Below are 27,554 nucleotides of genomic sequence, written 5' to 3'. Positions count from 1 at the left end.
TATGTTATTTTAATTATTACACAATTCTAATTTAATTTTGAAAATAATTTTGTTTTTGCCGTCAACAATAAAGATTCTAGCTGTAAAATTCATCCGACTTTTTTTTTATTTATTTAAAGCAAATGTTTAATCCATTTATTAGATGTTTTAATTTTTTAAAAAAAAAAGTTTTAGTGGAAATAAATAGTAGTCAACAAAGTATCAACAAATAACAAATATGGAATTTCAAACTTCTTAATTAATTATTTTCTTGGAAATCAAAATTACACGCATCAGGCCTCTTGTTTCGCGCCAAAATTACAGTTCCAAGTCCCAGCAGCAAACGGGAGTTAGAGCTCTCTAAATAGAACGCAACTGAAGCGCGGAACTGAGAACTTGTTTGAACTGAGATCAACCGGAGACTGAAAATGGAAGACGACGGAGGCGAGAGATCGAGCTACGTGATCGGTCTGATCGAGAACAGAGCTAAGGAGGTATGTTTCTGCAATTCCTAACGATCGCACGGACCGTTCATTTCTTATTAAAATGCGGGAGGCGAAAAGAAACTGTTTGCTACTGCATTTTCCTTTTTCGTTCTGTGATTTTGGAAACAAGAACAAGAATAGTTTGAGAGTTCTTTGATGCGACCACTTTCTTTATTCAATCTTATGTCATGGAAGAGAAAATGATATGGTAGTTCTACGGCCGAGTTATACTTTACTGTATCCTCAAACTAGATAATACAGGTCGCACCAGATGATTTTAAATGTACCATTGCTCTGTTAGCATTTTATTTAGTTTAAATGCGTTTGTATGAACTGATTGAGAACTGAAATAATGATTTATGTTGCTGAGAGATGCACTTTGGAACTTGTGTTTGGTATTAAGTAGATAATTCTTTAGAAAACTGGAATGATTCATAGTTGAATATTTACTCCAATTTTTAAGAACCAGACAGATTGAGTTTACTTCATTTTTCCATATAAGAAATTGTCACGATGTATGTTTTAACCGAAGATTAAGCTTCGCTTGCCAGCATAGGAGAATAGTTTAATTGACATCAATCTCCTGATAGGTTGGAGTTGCTGCGTTCGATTTGAGATCAGCTTCACTTCATCTTTCTCAATATATAGAGACCAGCAGCTCCTACCAGAATACAAAAACTTTGCTGCATTTCTATGATCCAATGGTGATTCTAGTTCCTCCCAACAAGCTCGCACCTGATGGCATGGTTGGAGTTTCTGTTTTGGTAGATAAATTTTATGTTACAGTGAAGAAGGTAAGTTCATATTCACCGAGTTCGTAACTACTTCACTCAGCATGCAGTGTCAGTGAAGATTGCTTACTTTTACAGAGAAACTTAAATTGAATGCAAAACTCTGTAGGTTGTAATGGCTCGTGGTTGCTTTGACGACACAAAGGCATTTTCCTTTTTCTTTCCTCTCTTAAAGTTTTATTTTATGCACTCAGTTTCATATGGTTATTATATTGGATGCTGTTCTTTAATCAGTATGCTCAGATCATATCTTAGTCGAACTTTCCAGGGTGCTGTTTTGATTAAGAATCTGGCAGCCAAGGAGCCTTCTGCTCTTGGTTTGGAAACTTATTACAAACAGTACTATCTCTGCTTGGCTGCTGCTGCTGCTAGCATTAAATGGTATTTTCAGAACTTCAGCCTTCTATAAGTCACATATGGGAAGTGTTATCTATAGTTAACTAATAAGAAGAGAGAATTTTTTTAATGCTTAGTTGTGACTAATGATCCAGCTTCTTGATGCACAGGATAGAAGCAGAGAAGGGGGTTATTGTGACCAATCACTCTTTAACGGTAAATTTGCCTTTCTGAAATGGTAATGTATAGAATTCAATGGTTTGATTTTCTCCTGATGCCTGAATGAGATTTCGCTGTAAGACAAACGATCTCGTAGTGACCAATATAATTGAATTGAAAAGTCAAGTTTCTGTAGTTCGGTTAAGTACTCTTCCCAGTTTTCTCGTGTACAAGATTGCTGACCTAATGCTGGGAAATTATTTAATTTAATTTTCTTTCCTTTCCTCTTGATTGAGTGCGTAGAACGGATGCACCTTATTTCCTCTTATTCTAACCTCTAGACAAGGCTTGTACTGTGCATTGGTTGAGTCGCGAATCATTTTGACTCTTTGTTTATAAGTTTTTTAATTCGGTATGGGATTTCAATTTTCTTAGCAGCTCATTTCCTCTTTCACTTTTTGTTGTTCTACTTTCTAGATTTGTGTTTTGAAAGATAAAGTACTCTGAACAGGACTAAAGATTCTGTCCTGTGGAGGTGTAATTAACTAACTTTAGGAACTAGGCTTAAAATAATGTTGCTTCTCTGACTTCGAACCTCATTTTTTATTAGTCTTCGGAGTGAATATGAACGAGACGTTCATTTATTTCTGGAGTTCTTACTTCATCCTGATGGTTCTCAGTTGTAACTTTTAGGTCACATTTAATGGTTCATCTGATCATGTGAGCATTGATGCAACGAGGTTCCCTCCATTACTCTTTTCTTTTCAAATATGTGTTACTGCTGATCGCAATATCAATGTCCAAGTCATTGATTTATATTTTTCATACTTTTCGGAGAACATTTTCTTGAGAATTGGCCACAAAGTGTTGGTTTCAAATTACTGATTAATGCTGAATTATATGCTGACAGTGTTCAGAATTTAGAAATTATTGAGCCACTTCACTCCAACCTTTGGGGAACAAGCAACAAGAAGAGAAGTCTGTTCCACATGCTCAAGACAACTAAAACTATAGGAGGGTACGAGGATACCTTAGGAATGTTGATATATTTTTCTTCATTTGTCTACCAATAAAACTATAGGAGGGTACGAGGATACCTTAGGAATGTTGATATATTTTTCTTCATTTGTCTACCAATTGCTGCAAAAATTTATACGAGGATACCTTAGGAATGTTGATATATTTTTCTTCATTTGTCTACCAATTGCTGCAAAAATTTATTTTGTTCCCTCTTCGTGTTATCATCTAAACTAGTATTTGAAGTCCTCTCATTTATTACATGCTCAAGACAACAAAAACTATAGGAGGGTACGAGGATACCTTAGGAATGTTGATATATTTTTCTTCATTTGTCTACCAATAAAACTATAGGAGGGTACGAGGATACCTTAGGAATGTTGATATATTTTTCTTCATTTGTCTACCAATTGCTGCAAAAATTTATACGAGGATACCTTAGGAATGTTGATATATTTTTCTTCATTTGTCTACCAATTGCTGCAAAAATTTATTTTGTTCCCTCTTCGTGTTATCATCTAAACTAGTATTTGAAGTCCTCTCATTTATTACATCTTATCTTGGGGCGGGAAGTTTTGATGACATGTAATTGACCAAAGGGAAAAAATTATTTTGATATGCAGTTATTGCCAAGTGCTCGTCTAAAATGTTTTTAATCCCGCTCGTATCTCAACATTTTATGCTTTACTCTCTCACTGCAATTTTGGTCAAGTTTTTGTTACAGGTCTAGACTTCTTCGTGCCAATCTTTTGCAGCCATTAAAAGATATTGAAACCATTAATGCCCGTCTGGATTGCCTGGTTAGTATCATACATGGTTAATGTATTAGCCATGTTCATGGCGAACTGAAATTGTATTATTTGTTTGCTGTGAAATTTAGGCTCAGAAAGATTTTAGTTCTTATATATAAGTTTATGTGTTACGATCTAAGTTTGGTATCCGGTAAACCAGAGTAAGTTAAGGTATCGACCATATGCACCTTATCTGGAAAGAGACATTTTCGTATATGGGTTGCATGTCATTATTTTGGTAAAATGAGGAAAAGAAAAGGAAAACCGTACCACTTTGGTCATTACATATTGTTGTCAGTTCACGGTTTTAAAACGTATCATCTACTAGGGAGCAGTTTTCACACTCTTACAAGGAATGTTTTATTCCATCTCTAACTAATGTGGGGATCTCACAATCCAACCCTTATAAGGAATGCTTCTCACCATCCATCCTCTTGGGAGCTCAGCACACCACCCGATGTTTGGCTCTGATATCATTTGTAATAGCTCAAGCCTATTGCTAGTAGATATTGTCCGTTTTGGCCCATTACGTATTGTCATCGGTCTCAGTTTTAAAACGCGTCTACTAGGGAGAAGTTTTGATACCCTTATAAGGAATGCCTCAGTTCCCCTCTCCAATCAACGTGGGATCTCATGTTATTATACTTTCTGTGCATCGAAGAAAATTCAAGCGGCAGATAAAAGGCGTTTTATGTAACTTTTGAAGCATAATTACTTAAGGACTTCTGGTGATGAGCTTGGATACATTCATTTTTGCAGTAACAATTACAAATCTTCATAAAGAAAGCCCACTTTCTTTTTAAAGTGTCAAGTAATAACAATGTTCACTTACTAGTAATACATTCTTAACCAGGCCATATCATAGGTTTTCCTTTCATGTTTGTTGTGACTTTTACCTCTGTCCTTCCTACTTAGAGAGTAGTTTTCCCAAATTACTACGAAAGAAAAACCTGTCAACATTGCCATGTCTTGACTGTATAAAATAATGGTGGGGGCAGACGAACTGAAGTATCTTCTTAAATTGAACTAACTATGACCAAGTAATGCATTAACGATGTAATTCAATGAATACTGTAAAATGAAATATTTCAACCTGCAGAACTTATTCTTATCGTGCTTAGAACTCTGCAGTATCTACTTTTGGAGTGTCTTCATAAATTTCTTGGATTAATCCAGGATTTCAACCACCAACTAGCTATAGCTATAATAATTAGTAGCTCATATAAGAATAATATTTATTAAATAAGACGATCTGTTCACTTAAGACTTCAGTAGCTGCCGGATACTTTTTTGACAAGGTGCTGATCATAACCCTTTGTTTTTCTTTTCTAGGATGAACTGATGAGCAATGAACAACTGTTCTTTGGGCTCTCTCAAGCTCTCCGTAAATTTCCTAAAGAGACTGGTAAGCCTTTAGAAATCGTGAAGGCAAAAAGAAAATAAAATGTCAGTGTGAAAATGAAAGATTCTTAGTTAAGTTTTTATACCTAATCATCTTTCCATGTTTTTAATTCAGACAGAGTACTTTGCCACTTCTGCTTCAAGCAAAAGAAAGTTACCAATGAAGTTTTGGGTGCTGATAATGCTAAAAAGAGCCAAAGTTTAATATCTAGCATTATTCTGCTGAAAACTTCTCTCGAGGCATTGCCTTTACTTTCAAAGGTTGTTTGCTTTTCAAATCTATACACGGTTTTCAAGAGTCCTGCACATATTTAAGATGGCTCCTTTCAAAATTTCAGGTGCTTAAAGAAGCAAAGAATTTTCTTCTTGCAAACATCTACAATTCTGTTTGTGAAAATGAAAAATTTGCAACCATTAGAAGGAGGTATACTTGGCTTCTGCTAATGACTGCGCAATTCTAATTTTTATGATATTTGGACTAGTAAACCAACATTTCTCACAGATATCAATTTAATGCTGAACGACACTGGCATCTTTAACAGTAGCCCTCAATAAAGTGACTACATATTTATGTTATTTCAAAGAACCTCCTTTTTACAGGATTGGGGAGGTCATCGATGAGGATGTTCTTCATGCTAGGGTTCCTTTTATTGCCCGCACTCAGCAGTGTTTTGCGGTCAAGGCTGGAATTGATGGACTGCTTGATATCGCTAGAAGGACATTTTGTGATACTAGTGAAGGTTATTCTCCTGCTAATCCATTGATTCGATTAGTTAAGCATCTTTGTTATGTCTTATTGTGTGAGTAGTGAAGGTTATTCTCCTGCTAATCCATTGATTCGATTAGTTAACAACTTTGTTATGTTTTATTATGTGAGTCGAATATGAGTTATGAAAAGTCACCCTCATGCCAGCAATACATAATCTTGCTAATAAATACCGAGAGGAGTACAAGCTGCCCAATTTAAAACTGCCATTTAACAATAGACAAGGGTTTTACTTGAGCATTCCTCGGAAAGATGTACAAGGCAAGCTTCCTAGCAAGTTTATTCAGGTGAAGCACGACACACTTGCTTTCTTGTCGTCGGTCTTTAAAATTATTTGGGTCTCACCTTCTTCCCACAAAATTCAGGTCTTGAAGCATGGGAACAATATACGATTCTCTACTCTGGAACTTGCTTCTGTGAGTATTTTTATTATAGGGTTGTACCCATAGATCGATGGTCAGATAACCTGCCTATAATAGGAGATAATTGTGCATTTATATTAGGTTTGAAGTTACTTGTATAATGTTGATGTACTAAAATATAGGAGAATTTTCTTTTACTAGGGGAGTGTCGTACTCCCTTTATTCACAATTTTGTTTTCATAAATATTTTTTAATGCTAGTGGACCCACATCATTTTTAAAAGGATGTTGATGCGGCAAGCAATAAATGGAAGGATTATGCATACTCGTTTAGTATAGGAAACTTTCCCATAAAATATCCTATTACCAACAACTAGTGGTCATACTATTCCTTTATTACATTTGGTTTACTTTGAATTGACCATTAATGCAATTCAAAATTCATATGGTCTATAGTTGCTTTAAGTCTGTGAATTGCGCATGAGAAATTACAATGAAGGGCCTAATTTAATCTGCAAACTCGCTGTTTCTGTACCCTGATTGTACTCGATTGTTATGAGTGCTATCATTCTCAAAATTATGATGTCTCAGAAATGATATAGCCTTAAGGAGTAGCTCATTTAGATATAATACTGAAGATTGCATGTCATCAAGATGTTGCATAGTTTGTAGTTCCAAAAAAATTCTTAAGCTTGGAGAAAATGTTCTATACGATTTTGCACACCTCCAGTTTCTTTTCTTCTGAAATTTGTGATTCACATTTTTGTGTGCGTAGCAAATTATGCTGTTGAATGCACAGCAAAACTCATGCCTTTTCTTATCCCATTTGCAGCTGAATGTTAGAAACAAGTCTGCAGCTGGAGAATGCTATATACGAACAGAAATTTGCCTGGAAGGTTATCTCACATGCTTAATTATTTAGTAAATCTTCACCCACGAGCTACCAATGATTAAGTTCACCTATATCTCTGAATTTGCCGTTTACCAAGGAATGATAAATTATATTGTAAAAAAACATACGAATACCCTATCATATATAGGATAAAAGGCCTTATCCTCATAGGGCCTCCACCCTACTAATTAATTTATTCATTAACTTCCTTTGCTTTTTCTTGAAATCTCGCACTCTGTCTCAAAAAACAGAGAATATCTATATTTTAAGTGATTTCATCTCTTTCCCTTGGAAGGAGGTCCTAACGTCCCTCCACTCGGGGGGAAGGAAGAAAAAACAATTTCCTAGTGCAAACTTGTTATGTTATATTTGATTTTGAAGTTTGTCAGTAATTAGTTTATATACAGGACTGGTAGATGCCATAAGAGAGGACGTCTCTATGCTCACACTGCTTGCAGAAGTCTTGTGTCTCTTAGATATGATGGTTAATTCTTTTGCACATACAATATCTTCGAAGCCTGTGGATAGATATACTAGGCCAAATTTTACAGGTAAGCCAACACTCTCCTGCCAAATTTTACAGGTATGCCAACAACAAACCTATGATTGATTTTCCTTGTTACAATAGAAAGTGGCCCGATGGCAATTGAAGCTGCGAGACACCCAATCCTAGAAAGTATACACAACGATTTTGTTGTACGTCTAAATTCATTGACAATTACTGATAGCTGTAATGTAGGATTATTTTAAATGGAGACAACTTTTCTAGTTTTTGATATCAGTTCTTTGAAGTTCAGTATTTGATGGAAATTTAAGTTTCTTCCGTGCAGGCTAACAGTATATTTCTATCGGAAGCATCAAACATGATAATTGTCATGGGCCCAAATATGTAAGAACTCGCCTCATGACGTGATTTAAGATTTTCCTGCATAAAAAATGTTATTCATCTTCATGTTTTATCTTTGAATGGTCAACTTCTTTGAAATAGTATCTATAAAAGAGAAGAAGTTTAAACAATTGCTCAGAATGGGGAGTATTTATGAACTAACAGTTTGAGGTGCTAAAAGCATACTCTTAACTAACCGGTACCGTCTTTTAAATTTCTCGCAAGATTAACTACACAAGTTCCTTATTCATTTTTAAAAAGTCATATCATAAATAGTCTTGGGAATATTCTAAAAGATCTAAACATTATCTTTTTGTTTCTGGTAAAACAAAAATATTAGTTTCACAAAATGTGCATGGAAACGTTACTTAGTATATTCGTTGATACTCTAGGAGAATGACCTGAATCTAGATAATGGTAAGAACAACTTGGATATCATTTCAATATCTCTAACATAGTTAAGCCAAGGAAACTGTATTTATTCCTTCCAGTTAAGATTCAGGCTGCAATTATACAACTTGAAGTTTTTAAATGACTTGCACTAACAAGCTATTATTTCTAACAGGAGTGGAAAGAGTACCTACCTTCAACAAATGTGCCTTCTAGTTATTCTTGCTCAGATTGGATGTTATGTTCCAGCACAATTCTCAACCTTGAGGGTTGTTGATCGTATATTCACAAGAATGGGCACAGAAGATAGTCTAGAGTCCAACTCCAGCACAGTACTGTTTTCCTACGAAGTTCATTTTCTTTAACTAATAATCCATAGTTTGAATTTCAAAGCAAGGATTAACACCAAAAAAGCATCTTGACACTAGTATATTACGGGGTTGCAGTTCATGACAGAGATGAAGGAAACAGCTTTTGTGATGCAGAATGTCTCCCATAGGCAACAAACTAATCTACTGTGAACTTGAAGGACTCTCGAAATGTTCCACCATTCATTGAGATGTTTTGTTCACTGGCATGCAGGAGTCTCGTTGTCGTGGATGAACTTGGGAGGGCAACATCTTCTTCCGATGGATTTGCAATTGCATGGAGCTGCTGCGAATATCTTTTATCACTGAAAGCGTAATATGACAATGCATATTATTTTCATTTATAGTCTAATCAATCAGGTCGCAGATGCCTAGTTATAACCTAAAAACACCTATTCTCTTATCTCTCATTTAGACATCAGTACTGTAATTTCATTTATAGTCCCTTTTCCACTATCCTTTATGCATTGGGGTTTAGTTTTTCTAAAGGATTGATCTGGTCAGGTCATCGACTTTAGTCGATAGGTAGTTAATTTGACTATTTGAGTAGATTTAAGATTTTCGATTATCATCTGTTCTTATACTCACTGGTGAACTCCAAAATAGGTACTTACCGCTTCCTTTCTCTTCCTCAGCTATACCATATTTTCCACTCATATGGACGGCCTATCAGAACTAGTAACCATCTATCCAAACGTAAAAGTTCTTCACTTCCATGTTGATATAAGGAATAACCGTTTGGATTTCAAGGTAACACTAGGCATTTCCGTAAATCTATTATCTATGTTACCGTCGTTTGTCTGACTGATTATTTGAATCATTGATTAGTTTCAACTAAAGGATGGAATTAGACATGTACCACACTATGGCCTTCTATTAGCAGAAGTGGCAGGACTGCCAAGCTCAGTTATTGAAACTGCAAGAAACATTACTTCCAGGATCTTGGAAAAGGTACTTACTAATACTCCAAAATTTTCCAGTTCATGAACACATTACTCTTGTCCCACTCTAAATAGGAAAAACCAAAATTCTTTTTTAGAATCTATCAACGAAGACGATTCAAGTCTTTTCAGTTTTCGTAAAAGAGAACGCCCCATTCCCACATCGGAAGATTTGATGCTAGATGAAATCTTTATAATTCGGCTGGCGCAACAAATGATCGCCGAGCTCGGTAATGCGAGTTTGTAACCCAAATGGGGGCATTAAGGTGGGTGGAGGTTGGCTCAGCCCATCTGGTAGGGAATATGGGGTTAATTCTCTGGCCCGTCCGTTCCAAGTAGGGAGTTGGGCCGTTGTCCCTGGGCGAAGGCCCAGAGTCGTCGGTCCCTAGAGGCGAAGGGAACCGCGTGAGGCTGGCTTCACAGAGCAGCGTCACCTTCCTCTCCCGTCGGTGGAAGGATAGCGGGCCGGTTCTCCATATCCCAATATACCCGATGGGTAGTCCTCAGCCTGACAACCACTTTTTTTTTTTTTTTGAAGTCCAGTCAAATGTTGCACAAACTAATTGGTAACCCCCTTTTTAAGAACCTTTCCCTCGAATTACTAATTAACCATGTTACCTTTTTCTCTCTCAATTTTTTTTAATGTCTTGTTTTTCAGAAAATTTTGCAACCAAGTACTTAGATTCGATTATGTATTTTGTCTCCTTAATATTGCTTCAGTTTTAAAATTTAGATTAATTTTATTGAGAAATATATTTTTTCCCTCGAATTACTAATTAACCATGTTACCTTTTTCTCTCTCAATTTTTTTTAATGTCTTGTTTTTTTCCCTCGAATTACTAATTAACCATGTTACCTTTTTCTCTCTCAATTTTTTTTAATGTCTTGTTTTTCAGAAAATTTTGCAACCAAGTACTTAGATTCGATTATGTATTTTGTTTTTTTTAATGTCTTGTTTTTCAGAAAATTTTGCAACCAAGTACTTAGATTCGATTATGTATTTTGTCTCCTTAATATTGCTTCAGTTTTAAAATTTAGATTAATTTTATTGAGAAATATATTTTTTGTTCCACTTTGAATCTCATTTCCATTATAGTATTAAATATTTCAAATTGTTTAGGAAGAAAGACGGATGGAGATAAACTACTTGCAGTACCATCCTATTAGAATGGCTTATAATGTAGCTCAGCGGTTGATTTGTTTGAAACATTCCAGTCATGATGAGGATTCAATCCGAGAAGCATTACAAAATCTTAAAGAAGGGTACATAAATGGGAGGCTGTGATATTCTCGATAAAGTTGGTATGTAAGACAATGTATACAATGTGTTGTACCATGCTTGAGCTGCAGTTGATGAAACTTGTGCCATTCATAAGAAATCTACCAGCCTTACCTTTATGCTTTGTTCTCTTAACACCTTGGGGAAGCGGATTAGAAATTCTAAAATCATCATTTGATGATAATAAATAAGCCAATGACTTAGGCTAACATAGTTAGATTTGAGAAATAATCATTAAATAAATTATTCATTGGCATTTCATGTGTTAGAATGTAGTTCATCATTTATTAGAAATTGCAATCATCTTAAATAAATTGAAACTGAAACTATATCATACTACCCTAGATGAAATATAAAAATTTGCCCAAATCTGAAATAGGAATATTTTTCGAGGCGGCAAAATTGATAGATGTTTTATTTTAGGACTTGTTCTGTTTTTAGTTATTAATTATCAAGAGATGTTTAACATTATAGAGAATTCAAAACTTAACTGCTGCTACAAATTTAAATATTAAATTCACGTGCATTTAAAAAAATATATATACAGAAAAAGAAAACAAATTCCAAATTTTTTAACAAACATGAGCATTGCATTTACACGTTTAGGTAAAATAATCTCATCCTAATTTTCATTCTTTAATCATAGAAGCAAGAAAAAGTTAGAAAAATTATAACTTATATGGTTATGAAATCTAAAAAACAGATAGTGCGATGAACAAAATTATAACTTAGTTTAGAAAAATCCTGACAATTCTCGATGTAAATATAAAGATGGAAAAATTCTAGATAGAAGTAGTATCTTCCACTAAATTCTCCAAACAGAAGCAGATAATAAGGATACCAAAACATAGAGAAACATAACCAAAATCAACGGTAACGACGAAGAGAAAGAGTGTTGTTCCTCTTCCAGGTTGCTCTGCGAGAAGGCCTGGCCTTGTGGTGCAAGTGTCCTTTTCCACGGAGTCCCCTGTATTTCTTGCCAGCGGATGTAAGCCCTCGGAGCTCCCTGTGCTTGTGGACTGGATTGCAGATCCAGTTGATTCTTGGGTCATTGCGAACAGCATTGTGGGCAACATCAACCAATATCACCTCATAGTACTTGTAAGTAGAATCCTGTTTCAGTGTCAAGAACAGTCAGAATAGAGGTAGGGGGAAAGAGAGAATGAGAACCAAGAACATCTTATATTAAGGTCTCATCTTAAAAGTACTCCTAAACTTGGGTCAATACGAGAAGATAGAAAGGAGGTATGGTATAATCAATGACCTCGTTGATCCAGTATGAATTGAGAACCCTCAGACCACCCAACTTTCGTCCTGCTCGTTCTTCTGCAACTGATCTCTTGCTACGCTGGAACTTCAATTGGGTAACACCCTGGTTGGTTGGTTTTCCATACACAATACCCTTGGGAACTGGCCTCTTCCTACCACCACGCCTCACACGGACTCTGTAAACAACATAACCCTGCAACCAATTTCTTAAGTAACCATTTGAGGATGAAGAGTAAATATCTTTACAATGCCAAAAAAAAAAAAAATTAATAAATAAACAAAGCACAACCCAAAGGATATTTCATTGGTAAATATGGTTGATTACAACATAATCATATTTTCAAGAACATTCTAAACCCTATCAAAATTATGGCACATGCAGACAACCAAGTTAGACCGATAAAATGCAAAGTTTATCTGTAACTTCAAAACAATTAACCATGGGAATAAAACATATAGAATAACTAACAAATGATGAACTGTATCGACCTCGACAAAAGCAAGATTCAGAGGAAGAGAATTCGCTTGGTTGGGTGACCGAGATTGAGTTCAATTTAGCCAGTCTCAGGATGTATCCAATCATTGTACGAAAATCCAGAGTGAAGTAAGCGCATAAGGATACCGCTTATCCAACTCAGACGACCTTAGTAACTTGATAACCGAAAACATGCTACTCAAATCACCTAGGGAGACCTCTGCTAGTCACTCTAAAGCGTAGTACAACAGAAATAGTACGCACGTTTGAGAAACCAATCATCAAGTGAAGACCTCAAAAATAAATTTCAAAACGGTAATGCTTGTATGAATCTGCACTCGAAACTGAATCTCAAAATGATCAAAGATTTTTTTTTTTTTTTAACCTGCTTGGCCTTGTAGCCGAGACGGCGAGCCTTATCAGGGCGAGTGGGGTGATTGACGCGGACAATGGATGGATGCTGGCGATACTCCCAGCATCTCACCCTCTGTAGGAACCTCATCACATCTGACTGCTTCTTCCTCCATAGCTCCGACACGTACTTGTACGCCCCTATTTTCCAAATCCCAAAGTTTAATCAAACTCAAATACGACAATCTAAACTTCTCCATAAACAAAAACTGAGATATTTCGACTGCGTTAAAGATAATAAATACAAGCAGCTAGAACATTGATTCGAAAACATGGGACAAAGTCGTCATACAAAACGGAAATTGCAATAAAAAGGAGAATTGTTCAAATGTGTTGAAAAAAAACCTAGTGAGAGAGAGAGAGAGTACCCATTGGATCGGAAAGAGAACTTGCAGGGAGGAGTCACCAACTAGGGTTTTCGCCCGGAGAACCCTAGTTTATATAAAGAGCGATTTTTCTCATGTTTCGGATCTGGGCCGTCCATTCCGCTTTTAAACGACGTCGTTACTTCTCAGAGAAAACGCATATTGGGTTTCGATTGTTGGGCCGAATTTCTCCTAATCGGCTCGTTTACATTGACTTTGGGTTCATTGGGCTTTGCCATATATTTTGAGCCCACATTGCTCGCTGTATTCGTGCTCATGCAGCCCAAACATCAAAAAATCATAGCGATCAGTAGCAATCAAGAAATAAACTAAGTTTTAAGTTTTATTAAAATTAAAGATTTGAAAATATGTATATTAAAATGAATTAAAACCAGAGTAAATGATATTTAAACTAATAAAAAAATTAAAAAAAAATTGGTTTTTTATTCAAAATACAAGTGGTGGCATTTTATACAAAGTATAAATAATAATAATAATAATAATAATTAAAAAAAAAGTGGCATTTTATTTAAAAAAAAGTTAGACAGAAAACACCAAAAGGACCCCCTCGCATTCTCTTGGCAAGAAATGACAATGGCGGCTTCACTGTATCTATCTCAAAGCCCTATCGCCACTGCCACCCGTCGATCTTCACCCTTCATTTCCCTTCTCCCTCCTCAATCCATCAAATTCCCCTCTTTCCACTGCCATACCCTCAAAGATCTTTCAATCACCGCCTCCCACGCATCGCAGCGTGCTGCAACCATCATCCCACGAGCAGCCGCCACACCGTCATCCGCCGCTTCTTCAACCACCGTATTTCACGGCAGCTGCTATGTCGTCGGAGACAACATCGACACTGACCAGATTATTCCGGCTGAGTATCTTACTTTGGTCCCCTCAAATCCTAGCGAGTATGAGAAGCTCGGATCCTACGCCCTAATTGGCCTTCCTTCCTCTTATTCCACCCGCTTCGTGGAACCTAACGAGATGAAAACCAAATATTCCATCATAATTGCCGGCGACAACTTCGGCTGCGGTTCTTCACGGGAGCACGCGCCGGTTGCGTTGGGAGCGTCCGGTGCGGTGGCTGTGGTTGCTGAGTCGTACGCCCGTATTTTCTTCCGGAACTCGGTGTCGACCGGAGAGATTTATCCATTGGAATCGGAAATAAGGATCTGCGATGAATGTAAGACTGGCGATGTGTTGACAATCGAGCTGGCAGAAAGCCGCTTGATCAACCACACGACGGGAAAAGAATACAAGCTCAAGCCTATTGGGGATGCAGGTCCTGTCATTGAGGCTGGTGGGATTTTCGCATATGCTAGGAAATCTGGTATGATTCCAAGCCTAACGCCGTCAAGTTGAATTTAAGTTCTGGGGGTCGTGGGAAGTAATTGTTGTTTTGCTTGTTAGAGTAATTTATTTGCTTGCTAATGAGCTTGGAATTCTGTGGAAGTGTCTGTCTTGGCCAAGTGTTTTAATGAAATAATAACGCGGACTGAATAGATCCGCCATATCTAGGAAGCAAAAATGGTTATTCTCTGAATTGAAGCAGGTTTTATGTCAGCATTTGATTACAAATTCTGGAAAGTTTGATTTTGAGATGTTATAATTTTCAGTATTTGCTTCTCTTTCAAAGTTATAATTTGATTCTACTTTGTGGAAAGCTTGTCAATTTTATTCTTGCTGTGGGCTATATTCACATTCCCAATATTTGAGAGCACGCAGGAGGATTTGTACCCTTTTTTCGGTGTGGATGATTTGATGATCTCTTACTTTTAATCTTTGCGTGATTTCAATGTAAATGAAGTATTGACATTAAATTTTGGAACTAACCAGTCATAGGGCCCAATTAGTCGAGTGATTGACTGGCAGCCTCAACTCTAGCTAATAAATTTGGGGCAGAGTCTGAGGTAGTTGTAGTTCATATTCTCTATATGGATGGAAATATAGTTGTAAGATTTTCAAACCATTTATCAACAATGGTCTTGGCAAGGCAATGTAGCTACAACTTTTACTCTGCATCAAGTATCTTTTGGATTGATGTGGTTCGTCATATTGAATCATTTTGCTTTTTGGCAAAACTGGAGTTGTTTCTAATCATGAGCTTTGTGGTTCTGAACTTGTTTTAGAACTTGAGCTTCGTACTTATCTGCATTGGAGTTCTTAGAGCTATGGAATTTTAATTTTCTGCCATACTGCTAGTGCACTTTCTACCACCAATGGACTTCTCTCATCTGAGGTCCCTTATCGGGTAGAGAAATTGCCTTAAGGTCTGTACTCTGTTGAGTCAAGAACATTCTTCTCCTAACCTGGAACCAGTCTCCAATTACAGCTGAATGATTCTCTTGACATTCTGAAGGAATGGCATATATTATTATCTCCCGAGGTCTTATTCTGAGATAATGTGGTCCTATTGATGAGTTTTGTTAGTTATTTGTTACATCCATTCTTTAATGATAATGAAGAAGGTTAGCTGGTGAAAAGTTTTTTAGGAAGCTCGCTGCTGCCAATCTAGCCATGGGTTGTTTCTTTTGCTCAACAGAAAAACCCAAGTCAATGAAACCCCCCAAGTATTAAAGATATGAGATTACACTTCAGCGCCCAATTTCTTATTACAATGTTTTCGACTCAATTTCTTATTGTAACGTTCTCAACCATCTGATGAGTCCACCTAGTGGCTTCTATGAGGAAGACAGCACAAAGGAGGCTCGAGGGCTTGTTGCCGAAAGGCGTTTTTTGGTCTCCTAAGGCGTTGTGTGTGGTGTGTGCTACGACGAAACAATGGAATGAAAGGCTGTTGTTGGCATATTCTACGATATGTAGCATTCTGGTCTACAATATGTGGCATTCTGGAGTCGCAAGTTTGACATAGTTAAGTCGAGTTGAGTTTGTGACAGTGAGACAACCTTGTATCTTCCACCTTGACACAATTAGTTACAAATTTGTTAGATCATCTATTTTACATCAAGGTTCTCTTCAAATATTATTACTTTATTGAAAATTATACTACTTTTATAATTGCTTTCCTCAAAATAAAAATGTAATTGAATCATTAACCGAACGATCCTTATCGTCAACAAGCTATACCGATCCATCAGTAGTAGAAGTGGAGAAATGGGACTCCTGAATACTTCAAATTTAACTTCACTTGTTTCTTATCAATTCAGAAATCTCAGTTTTAGAAGTTACATTCAGAGAAAAAAAAAAGTCCTCGCACTTCTTACATCCTTCACCTAAGACAGGTACCAAAAAAAAATTAATGCATAGATAAATGATGCAAATCCCAAATTACAAATCTGACATTCATTCAAGTTGGGAAGATATCTGCAGGACTTCAATATATAAAATAAAATTCAATAATCAATAGAAAAAAAAAAAGAAAAAAAAAGGCTTTCCAATCAGAACTAAAGCTTTGTACCAATTTTGGGGTAGCTAAACACCCTGGGAGATTTAAGATCTAAAATCATACGTCTGTCAAGATTATTGAAGATAGAATCACAACATAAGCCAGAAAAAAGAAAAAGGCAAGCTGAACAAAGAACTTTGGATTTTCTCTCATATTTGGGGATGTAACGGCCCTACAAAATTTGGTACATTATCCAATAAGTTCAAAGCAAAAGGAGGAACCGATATCTTCCACAGCTTAAAAGAATTCCGATAGTAATTACCTCGCAATACGCTGAGAAAGTCGTTGAAATGGCAAACTCTGGATAAAGACCATGCCTGGTCCTGTTAATGTGGCTGTCACTAAGTTGTCACCCTGAAATTTAACAATACGGTTTGTTAAAAGATGACAGAAGTGTATTCCATACAGATACAGAGAATGCCTGGCTAAAGCTTAAGAATGAGTTTGAAATTGTTGGACAAAATTTCCTTCTTCATAACCAGAAGCTTCTGCTATTTTTATGATTTCTTTTGAAATAAAAAAAGATGAAAGAAAGTGGAGAAAGATGCCCACCCGAGAGAAACCCTCAAAGGTTATAGAAAAACCTCCCCAAAAAGTAGAGCTCTACCAAAGCTTGGTGTGTAATCATACATTGTATCTTTATTTCAAGCAAGGCATAACCTATAACGAGTTATCTTTTGCGTAGATAATAACCCATAAATCAAATAATTGCTTGGCCAACGAAGAGAAGACATGTAATGAGAAAAAACAAACTCCATAAACATAAAGGAATCTTACCCCAAATACTGTTCTTCTCACAGGACCATTGTATTTGATTTGGACATCAATGGTGGTGGTCATAGCCAGAATGCAGGAGATATCCACTGATAGTACTTCACCAACCTCGAGATTTTTCTGTACGACTAGCAAAACCCAAAAAGCTTTTATAATCAGCTAATTTATATCATACATTATTAATTTTATTTTTCATCTTTAAGATTGAAATAAATATATCAATATAAATAAGGTAATCTCCTTCTCTTTTCTAGGCATTGAGTATATCGTACTAAATTAATAACCATAAATCTCTGAAGAAAAAACAAACACCAGCAATTGAATTAATATTACAGAAGTTACTCCATCTACTTTAAGTGCGCTTACAATCTGAATCCAATGTAACCTATTGGCATAAAAGCATATGAGTCGGCACAATTTAAGGTCAGCAGTTGTGATGTGATTGACCTCATTACAAGTGTGGAAATAAATCTTAATAACAAAATGATACATGAGTTGCTCTAGCCAACAGGTGACATGAAAACTCAAAGAAGAAACTCAAGCTTCTTTTCAGTTTTCATAATTGCATAACAGAGGCAAACAAGTCCTTTGGAGAATTTGCTAAAATAAAATGAAGTGCATACCAGATCCACCTCCAAGAATGAAAGCGAGCCCTTGGCCTGATAACTTCTGTCTAAGAAACCCCTACAATAACATCCACGGTAGAAAGAGAGTGAGGAAAAGAAAAACAAAAAAAAAAAAAAAACATAGGGAAGAGCAAAAATTAATACCAGAAAGCAGAGATGCATGGAGCAGTTTAGCCAATAAGGAATAATAAATCAACTCACCTCCACACTTGTGGTAACATTGCGTACTCTGTGATAAGCTGTGTCAGTAACCTTAACATCATTAACAGAGCAAAGGAATGCATCTGGCTACGTAAGAAAAATGAAGCGAAAATTATCAGGCAACCGAGCTCAGAAGAAGACAAATTGAATAATTGAATTCAAGACAACTAAAATTTAAATGTGTGAAACATATACATTTAATCTCTTTCACATACAGTGAGAGGGAGAGGGAAGGGGACAACGGAAAATCAATTGTGAAGAAAAGTACCAAAAGAAGCTACTAGGCAGAATAAACAAAGTAACCAATATTCTCTACCTGGCATAGAAGCTCTCCACCAAACATTGCCATATCAATCTGCAACATAATTGTGGAAACATATATGACACTGAGGATATTGATGAGAGCACTTTTTTTTTCTTTTTTTCTTTTTTTCTTTTTTAATAATAATTATTATTATTTACCGGGAGAATCCTAGCAAGAGAAGGTGCAGCAACTCCAACATATCCATCACTTGTACCGGAATTCCGAAGAATGATGCTAGTGACACTCTTGCCAAATAGCCAATGCCAAACACCCACTTCATTTTCCGGGAGAAAAACATTTTCCATCTCAATAGACCCAGACATGAAGCACATGGAGCCTGCAAGAGTAAGTGTATCAGTTGCACATACAATTAACAGGTAACAAAGAAACAAGAAACCGTTCAGTTTCACCAATCAAGTAAAAGTCGATGAACCATATGAAAACCTCAGTTCTTCTCATAAACATAACTTCTTGAAATAAAGAAAGCTGTCATGACTACTATTGCAAGTTTCCTATGAGCATTGAGAATAAGTACAGTTGAAACAGCAGATAAAGAGCATTAACAAATCATCAAATTGCCAACGTTCTGTATATCTACTGCCGATGTATATTGACCAACACTATGAGGGAGAACTTGAATCACTTGCTATTCACAAACTATAAGGATTTGTTTTTACAAAACAATCATTTTATGCAAGTGTACACAGAGTGTTGATATTGTGTACAAATTAAAAGCACGTCGAACAAGTGTTGTAGGCATATTGCGGTTGATATCCGAAACATGTTAAAACATGAACTTGACCCAAGGGAAGTTTTATAAAAAATAGAAAAATTGTTTCTCTATGAAGAGATAGAAAGCAAGACGAGTGTATCCAAGTAAAGAAAAAAGTTTATTCTAACACAACTTACCAGGCCTTGCAATAACTTTCTCTTGTGGCTTCAGCATTATCTGCCAAAGCAAAATGAACAAGAAAACAAAGAGATACAGTACTAGAAGAAAGACAAAAACTATGAAAGTAGTTCACCATGATGCCACTATTTGACACATAACAACAGAAACAATATATTATATACCTGTACTACTTGGGCTTCACCACCCAAAATCTGAAAAGGTATCATTGCGTCTTGTGGACTCTACAACAAGACGTAGAACATACCACTGTTAGTAAAACAAAAGTAAGAAAGATCATACACTAGATTACAATTCAATAAAACTTAATGGGAACTATTAAAATTTAATCCTTCCAAATCTTCAAGAGAGAGAGAGAGAGTGAGAGAAAACAATTTAATTGATAAATGAAATAAAATGTGTTAAACACTCCTAGCTACCAAAAGGTGTATTCAAATCTTCAAATATTGTGGTGTTGAAAAAATCAATTCAAGGCGATCTCTAAGAGGGAGAGAAATCTTATGCTAATCCATTGATTTTCTTCTGCTTAGAAAATAGGATGGCATCCAATGCATGTGTGCCATTTTGACTGCTGAGCTGACTCAGAGTAGTTGTTGGCCTGTCATCAACCCATACCACTTATTTTAAGGCTTTTTGCCAGATCACAAACATGTATTCTTTAGTGTGCGAACTGTCATGTCTAAATTTTTTCTTTTAGTTGACGTCCAATATCCATAATTTTCACTTATGGCATTTATGCCAATGCCGATTGTGGAAGAGTAGGATGCCCGTTAGGCCAATGAACCTAGGTTCAACAACTCGAATCTCTGATCCTTTGGTCAAGGGCATATGCCTTAACCAGTTGAGCAATGCTCATGTTGACGTCATTATAATCTCTAATCTATGGTCTTCAAGAGATTAGGTAGATGGTAATATCCAACCCAAAGAACCCATAAGGAGATATTGTTCGGTATACTACACTGGTTGTAGAACGAGTTAGACGTTGATTTGTAAATGCTTAAATGTATCACCACTTGAGCTACTTTTTGAGATAAAAAAAAAAGCCCATTCCAATCATATAGTTAATCAAACTTCAAACCGAGCTACCATACATGTCCATTCCACAGCCCCGCAAATGCATCATCGATGCCAGTGATACTATTTTCTTTTGCTCTAGAAATGAGATTATGTTCTTCCTTTTGAACCACATCTAGATGTTTTTTGATGTTTTGTCTGGGCTTAAGATCAACAAGAGAAATGTTAAATTAGGAGGCTCAATTGCGATGAGGAGAAGCTCAAGAGTTGGGCGGAGGTGGCGGGTTGTGAAGTTCGATCCTTTCCCTCCTCTTACGTGGGTCTCCCTCTTGGGAGTAATCCCAAATCCATCTCCTTTTAGAATCCAATGGTGAACAAAGTTATGAAAAGTTGGTCTCCTGGAAGAAATTTTTTTCCCTCTAAAGCTGGGAAACTAACTTTGATTCACTCTGTTCTAAGCGGTATTCCTATTTACTATTTCTCCTTTTTTTAGAGTTCCATGCGCGGTTTGTACAAATATTGAGCACATTTCAGAAAGATTCTTGTGCTTGTGCTTCAATCGATGTATCTAACATTTGGCCTGTGAGAACAAGGCTGGTAAGAACATAACTCACACGCATATCTAATGAATCACAAAATGTACTCCACCGATCAATAAACCCCGCGTTCACGATTTTTTTTTTTTTTTTTTAACGTTCAGAATTCAAACCAATGAGATTCGTAAGGAATTAAAACACGTTTTTCACAAAAGAAATGCGGCAAACGATCACACACGCGATACAGACGACCAGGAAAGCAACCTAAACTAAGAAATAAGACATACAATGAACATTCCAATTTCATCGTCCAGAATTTTCCAAAAACCAAGCAGGATCCAGAATCAACTTCAAATTAAAAACAACAAAATGATAATCGAGAAGGAGAGAGCACCTGGTAAACATAAGGCTGAAATGGCGTTGAGAAGAACGGAGCAGCCATATCCAGAAAACACTACAATTAAAAAATACTAGCGATCGAAATCGAACAGAAGAGCTCCAGTCCAAAATCTACGTCACCATTAATGCGGCCGAGTGGCAATTACGGGAGGAAAATTGAAGAAGAAGTTGAATTGAAACAGACCAGCTTCTTTTCCTATCTTCTCTTTTGGGGGAAATTTAGGAGCAGCTAAACTACTTAAGTAACCTTTCCGCCAAATATTGCAAACTAACGCAGTTTCGCTATGACTTATGTGTCAATTAATAGACAAATTAGGATTTTATACTTTTCCTGGCCTACGCGAATCCATGGTGGAGCCCACGTGGAGTAAGCTGATAACGTGGCGTTTTTTCATTGGTTACATTATCAGTCCTCCTAAGTGTTGTTCGATGACACGTAATAAAACAGGGCCGCGATGGCAAACGTGTTTGGTCTGATTATACGACGTCGTTGGTGCTTCAGCCTACTGGGCCTTGTTTACAGTATCTTATGAGCCAGCGCATGATCTGTAGAGATGTATCGGCGCAGGTTAGTGTCTTTAATTAATTCCCCGTACATATTTAATATAGCCCTACTACTTTTTATTCGGTTAATAATTATTTAGTTTTTAATTTTTTTAATTTTTTTGGAATTATTTAAGTCTATAAATACTACTCCTATCAATGAGTTTTTATCAAATCTTTTTAAATATATTTTTCAAAGTTATCTAAAAATTCCAAACATGGTATAATTAATTAAATTAAATCACCCTAATCAAAGTAATTAACTTTAGAATGCAAAACTCCGACATTTGTGTCTGTTGTTCACATTGGATACTCACAAACTTACCTCTAATTATAGTTTGCAAACAGTTAATATTGTCAGTTTCACACACAAGCAAAGGGTTATTAACCTTGATTATGTCTAAACTTTAAGTGAATCACTTTAGGCACAATTTTTGTTTATTTTATAATTTTCAAACATTAAATTTGTTTATTTTGTTTTCTTAGTTGAATAAAGTCCGGGAACTGTGGAGATTTAAATGAAGTGTGAGAAAGGAAGGAACACCAATTATTGCAATCTCGCATGATCAATTATGTTATCTTATTCTGCAAACCAAAAACATTTATGCTTTTAATCTCAGCTTACAAAACCCTAATTCACTCACACTCGACCTATTAAAGAAAACATCGATTTTTCTAACCGCTCATGGACTACTGCTAGCATTTATTTTCCGCTTCGACTTATTATCTATGAAGTGTCCACTATGAAAATATTTTAGTCTTACTGACTATTATCTCTCATTGACGTCTATCGCTAGCAAATATTATCTGTTTTGGCTCGTTATGTATCGATGTCAGTCCATGGTTTTTAAAACATGTCTGTTATGAAGAAGTTTCCCTGCTCTTCACTCTACAACCAACGATCTCTCATCAAACTAGCTTAGAAATGGCTCTCTCTCTCTCGTCTTTTATCTCTGTTTCTGTGAAAGTGAGAGGATGATGCTTTTTGGAAGGCAATAAGAGCAGGGCCAATTATTATGTCTGGTAGAGCAAGATTCTGATTGCTTAAAAGGGACTTATAAAACCCTTCAACTCAAGTAATCAACATATTTGGAGAGCCACAATCTCGATGCCACTGCTACTCAACAAACATATTTCTCTTCACTTTCCCTTCACGATCAAACCAACCATTCCTTTTATATCTCTTTTGCCTGATTCACACCGGCAGCCACCACCACCACCACCCCGTCGTCTCCTTACTTCGACCTCCCATGGCTGCCACCGTCGCATCGGTTTTCGTATACAGGTATGTTCCATAAACAAATTCAGAGCTTTAGATTCTCACCCTAGTTTTTCAGCTTCCTTCTATGTCTGATCAATTTCAAATGGGAGAGGCCCATTTTCTTAGTAATCTCTTCGTTGAAAATGCATTATACAAATTTATTACAAAATGCATTAAGTTAATGCTGAATTATGCATGCTAATTATGCTACATTTGAACATTTTCAGGTTGTCGTTTTCTTTTAATCATAACTTCTTATTATTAATCTTTCATTATATAAATCTTAAGTTCAGTATATAATAGTAAAATGTACCGTTAATTTCAAGTTGAGCACAAAATATAATTTAATGATGCCATAATATTTTCTAATTTTCAAAATTGTACTATTTGATTTCCAAAGCCTGAAAAATACGTTTACTGAAAATAAGAAAGGTATTTTAAAAGTGTTTTTTTTCTTTCTAAATACTAGAAAGATTACAGTTTCATTTGAAAATGCCGATCTATCCAAAATGATTTTGTTTTTTAATCTTAAATTCATTCTAACTTGTTAGAACTGAACTTCAAATTACAACATTAAAAACAAACTCCAGAGTTACGTATCGCCATCAGTTTCACGATTTTAAAACGCGTCTGGTAGGAAGAGATTTCCACACCCTTATAAGGAATGTTTCGTCCCTTTCTCCAACTGATGTGGATCTCATAATCCACCTCCTTGTGAGCCAGCATTCTCGCTAGCACATTGCTAGGTGTCTAGCTCTGAACCATTTGTAACCGCTCAAGCCTACCACTAGTAGATATTGTCCACTTTGGCCTGTTACATATTATCATCAACCTCACAGTTTAAAAACGCGTATACCAGAGAGAGGTTTCCACGCTTTTATAAGGAATGCTTCGTTCTCCTCTCCAACCAATATGGGATCTCACGATTCACCTCTCTTAGCTGTGCAACGTTCTCGTTGGCACACCGCCCGATGTCTATCTCTGATACCATTTTTTGTAACCGCCTAAGTCTACCGCTAGTAGATATTGTTCGTTTTGACTCATTACATATCGCCGTCAGCCTCACAGTTTTAAAACGCGTCTAGTAGGAAAGATTTCCACACTCTTACAACCAATGCCTCCTCCCCAACTAACATGAGATGTCACATAATTCATTAGAAATCTATTGAGAGAGATAATTGTAGTAGTTAAAGATAGTTAAAGATAGGAGAGAGAGAGAGAGAGAGGGAGAGATTGAAGAGATGAATGAAATTTGTTGAATATGGAACAACATGGGAAGGCCGAGTTGGTCCTTTGCATGCAATATTTGAATATGAAACAAACGGAAAAAATACATTCAAACACACTGAGTTTGTTACCAATTAACACTCAGATCCAATATCATGGACAACCAAATCCATGTCAAAATTATGATATATATCTTCTAACCTAATAATAATAATTTCCCTATAAAACTAGTTTATATTTTTATATATGTTATTAATATATTAATCAATACTCTATGGATCATTAAAATCCAGCAATAGTTGTGTTCATTTTTCCATCCTTATTATGTACAGCAACCTCATAATATCATTAATATTGGCTTTTTCTCCACTCAACTGTACTTCCTATAATTAGTATTTTGTATATTTTTCTTTTCTGGGACGCACACACCACGTAGAAATAAATTCCCTCTTCACTTCCACATATCCACTTGGTGACTCGACGGCGATGCCCGGGCAAACTCCGGCGCTATATCTTTATGTTCACACTCCGCCCCGGCGGAGCTCGGGGGCACTTGAAATATAGCACCATCAGAATAGTTGGGTTGCTTCAAATCTTGATCGTTGCTGAGCTGAGAAGCCACAAATTTTTCCATTACTCTCCAATCTGTCACGTGATCCATTGCGTGCTCCATGCCATACAGCGGGGCGAGGGCGGTGTCTCGGTCATAGGCGTAAGGGAGGAGAGAGTTGGCGGTGGGGACAGAGGACGGGGGAAGTTTTGGGCTCTCGAGATGAGGGAGTTGGAGGAAGACGGGGTCGTGCGGCGGCGCATGGAAGTGCAACTCCAGCTCTTGCTTGCAGGGATAAGAAGGGTGGCGAAAGATTTGGTTGGTCGGGGACTCGAGCTCCGGCATGAAGGAGACTTGGTCGTCGTACCAGCACGGCGAGCCATAGTCGCCGCCCTTTCTCACTGTCGGCATCCTCTTCTTGAAAACCCTGCAAACAACCCATCCTTCCTCCTGGTACATTGCCAAATTTATTGAAGGAGTTGTATTAGTATAATATGGAATTTGTATGAATGTTCATGTATGACTCATGTACCCAAAAAAATCATTTATTTCAATTGGGTTATGCATAACTTCCCTCATCATTATGATCCATCCTTGATTACATGTTCATGGAAATTAAAGAAACATGTGTACAAACATATCCAAATATAGTGGGACACAGCTACTAGGTATTGTCATCTTTACGCGTTTGCTAGAAACACGTTTTTATACCCATCTCACAACAAACAGTTGTTAAGAATCCTGACTATCTACAATGGTATGATATTGTCCACTTTGAGCATTAGTTCTCATGACTTTGTTTTGGGCTTTCTCAGAAGGCCTCGTACGAACGAAAATGTATTCCTTACTTATAACACTCATGATCATTTTCTAAATCAGACAGGGTGAGACTCACTCCCGGTTCTAAACAAATTAACTTTGTTTTTCATCCAAAATAGTAAAAAAGGTAAGAGAGTTACCTGAGGAGTTGCATTTTCATTAGTTTCGAGTCTATATTCGTGCATTATCCAATCTGATTTTTGTCCATTAGGAGCTCTTCCTTTATAGAAGACTAAGGTTTTTCTCATCCCAACCAAACAATGTCGAGCATAAATAGCTTTGTCTCTTCCAGTTGCTTTCCAAAACCCAGCTTTAGTAGCTCGGTTTGTGCGTGTTCCTGTCGGATACTTCTTGTCTTTGTGGCTAAAAAAATACCATTCATTCTGATCTTCACTTCCGGCCAGCTTACATAGTTCTACACAAAAACAAAAACAAAACAATCCTCAATATTAGGACAAAAAAAAAAGTTCCTTTAGAGGGTATTCCAAAGCATTAAAACCTTGAAGATCCCATGGCTCGATTCTGTAAAGGTCAACATCTTTGATGATATCCAAATCAATTCTTTTGGAAGCAACCTTCTTCCTCAGGTAATAATCAACCAATTCTTCATCTGTTGGGTGAAACCTAAAGCCTGGGGGAACATGTGGAATACAGTTCATATTCACTTCTGATGGATCCACTTCACTTACAAACCCTGCATGGATTATGATAACACAAATTATATTAATTAACCCAAATAATCAAAGCATGAGCTTCAATTCTCTTGGGATAATCAAGGTTGTTTGAAAGTAATCATAGCTTTAAATACTAAACCAAACCCTACCAAAAGATGGAAGCAATCGAGTAGCAAGCAAATTAAACTCAAAATGATGCTCAAAAACGCACACATTCATAGCTTAACGTTTTCGCCTGGTTAGGTTAAATTTGCGACGTGAAAATAATAACGAAAAAACCATTGTTAGGAATCATAGCTCTCCAGAATGATATGGTATTGAAGCTCTCATGGCTTTGCTTCAGATAGTATTCCTTAGTAGCGAATATGGGACTCACTCCCAATAATCCTCGACCACCATCTTCCCATAAATTGAGAAAAATAATAAGAATTAGGAAGGTATGTTGTAAACATGATCATGTCTAGTTCCTTAAACATAGACCCATAAGAAAGAAGTGAAAGAATGATATGAAGAAGAAGAAGAAGAAGAAGGAAGAAGAACCTGGTGGAGTTTTGAAAGTTGCAAAAGGCGTATGCAATGGCGTGTGTTCCTGTGTGGGGGTGTGTTATGTTTGTTGTCGTCCCTGTGTGGAGGGAGAGAATTGAGATGCCGAGAAGAGGAAAAGTAAAGGAGATGGAGGGAATGGAAAAATGGAGGGGAGAAAGGGTTAAATAAGAAACCCAACCCATTTATGTGCTTCTTCTTCTTCTTCTTTTATTTTTTTTTATGTTTTTAAAAAATGTGGGGAGCTTGATTGCTACAAAAGCTTGGAAAGCAATAAAAAAGGGTGGCGCTAAAATGGCTCATCTCACAACCAGCAACCTCTTACAACACACCCACCACCAACTGATGTAGACTATAAATAAAACACAATCTTTTTTTTTTTTTTTTTTTTTTTTTAAT

At 36.5% G+C, this 27,554-nt stretch overlaps 5 protein-coding genes across 7 annotated transcripts; 2 read left to right on the top strand and 3 right to left on the bottom strand.

The window, feature by feature from the left end:
* The first annotated feature begins 375 nt into the window (after nucleotides 1-375).
* LOC111459167 (DNA mismatch repair protein MSH4) lies at nucleotides 376-10,999 on the top strand. The gene is made up of 24 exons (XM_023101935.1): nucleotides 376-473; nucleotides 1,055-1,258; nucleotides 1,365-1,400; nucleotides 1,524-1,636; nucleotides 1,762-1,807; nucleotides 2,444-2,490; nucleotides 2,661-2,768; nucleotides 3,492-3,567; nucleotides 4,891-4,963; nucleotides 5,075-5,220; nucleotides 5,298-5,383; nucleotides 5,560-5,699; nucleotides 5,873-6,012; nucleotides 6,091-6,141; nucleotides 6,919-6,982; nucleotides 7,386-7,529; nucleotides 7,607-7,674; nucleotides 7,809-7,867; nucleotides 8,430-8,586; nucleotides 8,701-8,753; nucleotides 8,837-8,935; nucleotides 9,258-9,372; nucleotides 9,451-9,573; nucleotides 10,684-10,999. Exons 1-24 carry the CDS (start codon nucleotides 408-410, stop codon nucleotides 10,846-10,848), a joined length of 2,379 nt encoding a protein of 792 aa, XP_022957703.1. The 5' UTR covers nucleotides 376-407; the 3' UTR covers nucleotides 10,849-10,999.
* Nucleotides 11,000-11,546: 547 nt separating this feature from the next.
* Nucleotides 11,547-13,472, bottom strand: LOC111459317 (60S ribosomal protein L15-2-like). The gene is made up of 4 exons (XM_023102162.1): nucleotides 13,366-13,472; nucleotides 12,972-13,138; nucleotides 12,107-12,304; nucleotides 11,547-11,955 (listed from the first exon to the last, which is right to left on the bottom strand). Exons 1-4 carry the CDS (start codon nucleotides 13,367-13,369, stop codon nucleotides 11,710-11,712), a joined length of 615 nt encoding a protein of 204 aa, XP_022957930.1. The 5' UTR covers nucleotides 13,370-13,472; the 3' UTR covers nucleotides 11,547-11,709.
* Nucleotides 13,473-13,896: 424 nt separating this feature from the next.
* LOC111459316 (3-isopropylmalate dehydratase small subunit 3-like) lies at nucleotides 13,897-15,021 on the top strand. Its single transcript, XM_023102161.1, has one exon. It carries the CDS (start codon nucleotides 13,951-13,953, stop codon nucleotides 14,728-14,730), a length of 780 nt encoding a protein of 259 aa, XP_022957929.1. The 5' UTR covers nucleotides 13,897-13,950; the 3' UTR covers nucleotides 14,731-15,021.
* Nucleotides 15,022-16,499: 1,478 nt separating this feature from the next.
* On the bottom strand, nucleotides 16,500-21,821 carry LOC111459315. Of its 3 annotated transcripts, none has more exons than XM_023102159.1 (10): nucleotides 21,534-21,821; nucleotides 19,754-19,813; nucleotides 19,589-19,628; nucleotides 18,838-19,016; nucleotides 18,692-18,730; nucleotides 18,376-18,462; nucleotides 18,172-18,232; nucleotides 17,552-17,676; nucleotides 17,037-17,128; nucleotides 16,500-16,601 (listed from the first exon to the last, which is right to left on the bottom strand). In XM_023102159.1, the coding sequence occupies exons 1-10, from the start codon at nucleotides 21,579-21,581 to the stop codon at nucleotides 16,598-16,600; spliced, it is 735 nt and encodes a 244-aa protein (XP_022957927.1). In that variant the 5' UTR covers nucleotides 21,582-21,821; the 3' UTR covers nucleotides 16,500-16,597. The 3 variants fall into 3 exon arrangements, with proteins under 3 accessions (XP_022957927.1, XP_022957925.1, XP_022957926.1); XM_023102157.1 differs by lacking the exon at nucleotides 16,500-16,601 and adding an exon at nucleotides 16,679-16,946; XM_023102158.1 differs by lacking the exons at nucleotides 16,500-16,601; nucleotides 18,692-18,730 and adding an exon at nucleotides 16,679-16,946.
* Nucleotides 21,822-24,973: 3,152 nt separating this feature from the next.
* LOC111459314 (NAC domain-containing protein 7-like) lies at nucleotides 24,974-27,367 on the bottom strand. The gene is made up of 4 exons (XM_023102156.1): nucleotides 27,153-27,367; nucleotides 26,438-26,632; nucleotides 26,079-26,353; nucleotides 24,974-25,569 (listed from the first exon to the last, which is right to left on the bottom strand). The coding sequence occupies exons 2-4, from the start codon at nucleotides 26,595-26,597 to the stop codon at nucleotides 25,021-25,023; spliced, it is 984 nt and encodes a 327-aa protein (XP_022957924.1). The 5' UTR covers nucleotides 26,598-26,632; nucleotides 27,153-27,367; the 3' UTR covers nucleotides 24,974-25,020.
* Between the last annotated feature and the right edge of the window lie 187 nt (nucleotides 27,368-27,554).

Source organism: Cucurbita moschata, unplaced genomic scaffold (genome assembly GCF_002738365.1).
Source record: "Cucurbita moschata cultivar Rifu unplaced genomic scaffold, Cmos_1.0 Cmo_Scf00022, whole genome shotgun sequence".
Classification (NCBI taxonomy): Eukaryota; Viridiplantae; Streptophyta; class Magnoliopsida; order Cucurbitales; family Cucurbitaceae; genus Cucurbita; species Cucurbita moschata.
This window is presented reverse-complemented; position numbering and strand designations above follow the sequence as displayed.

Excerpts from the sequence above, each read along its gene's own strand:
- LOC111459317 (XM_023102162.1), bottom strand. Across the intron at positions 12,305-12,971 it reads TCGGCTACAAGGCCAAGCAG|GGTTATGTTGTTTACAGAGT; the intron begins GTTAAAAAAAAA and ends AATTGGTTGCAG. Across the intron at positions 11,956-12,106 it reads ATTCATACTGGATCAACGAG|GATTCTACTTACAAGTACTA; the intron begins GTCATTGATTAT and ends ACACTGAAACAG.
- LOC111459316 (XM_023102161.1), top strand. The coding sequence starts at position 13,951 with ATGACAATGGCGGCTTCACTGTATCTATCTCAAAGCCCTATCGCCACT.
- LOC111459167 (XM_023101935.1), top strand. The coding sequence starts at position 408 with ATGGAAGACGACGGAGGCGAGAGATCGAGCTACGTGATCGGTCTGATC. Across the intron at positions 7,868-8,429 it reads ATTGTCATGGGCCCAAATAT|GAGTGGAAAGAGTACCTACC; the intron begins GTAAGAACTCGC and ends TATTTCTAACAG. Across the intron at positions 9,574-10,683 it reads CTTCCAGGATCTTGGAAAAG|GAAGAAAGACGGATGGAGAT; the intron begins GTACTTACTAAT and ends CAAATTGTTTAG.
- LOC111459315 (XM_023102157.1), bottom strand. The coding sequence starts at position 21,581 with ATGGCTGCTCCGTTCTTCTCAACGCCATTTCAGCCTTATGTTTACCAG. Across the intron at positions 19,814-21,533 it reads TTCAGCCTTATGTTTACCAG|AGTCCACAAGACGCAATGAT; the intron begins GTGCTCTCTCCT and ends GTCTTGTTGTAG. Across the intron at positions 19,629-19,753 it reads GTGAAGCCCAAGTAGTACAG|ATAATGCTGAAGCCACAAGA; the intron begins GTATATAATATA and ends TTGCTTTGGCAG.
- LOC111459314 (XM_023102156.1), bottom strand. The coding sequence starts at position 26,597 with ATGAACTGTATTCCACATGTTCCCCCAGGCTTTAGGTTTCACCCAACA. Across the intron at positions 26,354-26,437 it reads CGAGCCATGGGATCTTCAAG|AACTATGTAAGCTGGCCGGA; the intron begins GTTTTAATGCTT and ends GTTTTTGTGTAG. Across the intron at positions 25,570-26,078 it reads ATGAAAATGCAACTCCTCAG|GAGGAAGGATGGGTTGTTTG; the intron begins GTAACTCTCTTA and ends GCAATGTACCAG.